This window comes from Aphanomyces astaci, assembly GCF_000520075.1.
Source record: "Aphanomyces astaci strain APO3 unplaced genomic scaffold supercont1.46, whole genome shotgun sequence".
Taxonomy (NCBI): Eukaryota; Oomycota; class Saprolegniomycetes; order Saprolegniales; family Verrucalvaceae; genus Aphanomyces; species Aphanomyces astaci.
The window spans coordinates 438,142-440,432 of NW_009798309.1; the positions used below are offsets into that span (position 1 = coordinate 438,142).

General features: G+C 46.7%; 2 protein-coding genes across 2 annotated transcripts; both read left to right on the top strand.

The window, feature by feature from the left end:
• Positions 1–1,566: 1,566 nt before the first annotated feature.
• Positions 1,567–1,860, top strand: H257_13239 (hypothetical protein; the record flags this gene model as incomplete). The annotated part of the gene is made up of 1 exon (XM_009840701.1): positions 1,567–1,860. The coding sequence occupies one exon, from the start codon at positions 1,567–1,569 to the stop codon at positions 1,858–1,860; it is 294 nt and encodes a 97-aa protein (XP_009839003.1).
• Positions 1,861–1,875: 15 nt separating this feature from the next.
• Positions 1,876–2,281, top strand: H257_13240 (hypothetical protein; the record flags this gene model as incomplete). Its single annotated transcript, XM_009840702.1, has 2 exons — positions 1,876–2,163; positions 2,243–2,281. 2 exons carry the CDS (start codon positions 1,876–1,878, stop codon positions 2,279–2,281), a joined length of 327 nt encoding a protein of 108 aa, XP_009839004.1.
• Between the last annotated feature and the right edge of the window lie 10 nt (positions 2,282–2,291).

Below are 2,291 nucleotides of genomic sequence, written 5' to 3' on the forward strand. Positions count from 1 at the left end.
AGACACATGAAAAAGAAATCATCAATACAAACTTGAAGATATATTTTATTGAAACTATACAATTTCAGAATTATTTATGGAATTCGCAAGGTGGTTCACCCTGCGCTTCATACAAAATTGCCTATTTCACCTTGCTTTTTCTGGTTAATGATCATATATTGATCCCATTCGAAGAAAAAGTAGGCCTTGCATTGTATTTCAGTCTACGACAAAGTTTTGCCGAGGGCAAATGGTGGCTCGAAGTAAACTGCGCACGATTGAATCATGGCCACCAGGCTTCAATCACTCATGCGTTGTGTGCTGGAAGACTATGCTGCTAACGTTACCCTATATTTAGACCAGCTATGGCCATCGCCAACAAACTCACCGACAATAATTTGACAGTTGACACCCTCAACTTCCCAGGGCATGACTGAATTTGGGATTCACCCTGTTCTGTTAGAGTACATCCCCACTGACCTGCCAGTCAGTTAGCAGTGTCTGCAAGCTGTGTAGGAGGTTTTTGTGCCTTTTAGCGTCTTTTACTCCGGTAGAAGTCAGCACAGACATCTGGTCACCGAACATCAATCATAGGATGTTGTGGCCAATCACAGTCTAAGTAGTTTTAATTGGCTGTTTCTTTGCAGTCAGAAGTAATTCACCTCCAGTCTGCTGCTCACTACCGTAGTCCTACTGCACTCGAATAAAGTTATCGTAGTCAATTAACCCGAACGTGTAGGGAGAGTCCAATACTTTAATCAAGTGTATTCTTTAGTATACTTGACTTTGCCAACCTGCGATGAGCAGGTTGACAGAGCAAATAATAAAATGAAAAATGCCAAAAGTCATTGTATTTGCATCAACTAGAAAACTAGTGTAGGGTTCTGCGATTCGCAGGGTGGCAGGAGCCAATCAGAAAAAGACAAATATTTCTTTTTCCGCAGAGATCTATAAAATTTGTCAACGTCTGTAATGGAACAGATGGATGGTTCATCCAATGAAAACAGTTATGTATACCTTAACCAGTATGTAGAGTGCAACAGTCTTCCTTCTTGCTGATTGGCTCAAAGTTTGAATTTTAAATTTTGTTCAAGGAAGTTCTCTCACTTTCGAATTTGCCAGCAACCAAGCAAGTGGTTCCGATCTGCCGCTTTGCGCCGTTGACGCCAAGGTATGTGTACAGTGTGTGTGATGTCTTATATATTCTACAGGTCCTTGTGAGCAGCCGCCGTCCTGACTTCCCCGCCGTCGCGACTACCCCGCCATCCCGACTCCCACGACACCATCGACTCCGTGTGCATTCGCGACCCATTGTTTGAAGATATGCCCAAATCTTTGCCGCGACCCCGCTTCCGAAGCCGCCGTCCCGACCTTTGCCGTCGCCGTCTCCGTGTGCATTTGTGACCTATGTGTTGAAGTCGACCGGAGGCTATGTCCAAACCTTTGACGTTGCAGCCGTTGCGATCTTGCAATCAAGTTGAATAAGCGATGGGATAAAAGTTCGTCGTCATTGGTGGGTTTTACTCTGTACGGCACCCTATTTGGCCGGGAACTTTTAATGGTAGCCATTTTGCAATTTGCGGTGTCATGGAAACGTGTTCAGTGTGCGGCGCCAACGAAGGTCCAACCCTCCGACAGTACAACATGTGTTCGTCCAAGTTCCATTATATGTGCATCGTGAAAGAAGCCGAGAAGAACGGGTGGCCTGAAGCAGAAGAAGGTCAAGAACTGTGTGCTTTCGATGCGCTGTCATCATCAGCGCAAGACGTACCGCCACATGCGAAGAAGAAAGGATGTCTGAAGGGAGCGAAGAACAAGGTGAAGGTGAAAGATGTGCAAGGCGAGTCTACACCAAAGAAGCGTGGGCGGCCACCGAAGTAGTCGTCAAGTGTCAACATGCCGTCAACGCCGTCAGAGGTGGACGTCACGCCCGGGATATCCGAGTTTACACCAGACCACAAGTCCATTCGATTCGAGACAATGACTCGGAACGTGTGGTTGAGGCCGCTACGAGAGACGCAAATTCACAAGAACTACAAGAAGCTGCTTGCCTTCTACGCGGATTGTCAAGATTTCATGCGAAGTGGTGTGGTCACCGAAGTGCGCTACGTTGTTGGCAGCGAGAACGATCCCGACATCGACACACCGGGCAAGAACACGAAAGCCGAGGCCAATGCGATGGTGGTATTGTACAAGATCACTTGGAATCACACACGGTTTCAGCGCGACGAGCCGTGGATTACTGCGCGCCTGTTTTACAAAGGTGTATTGCGTGTACATGTATCTTTCTTATGCATTCTAGGTGTGGAACA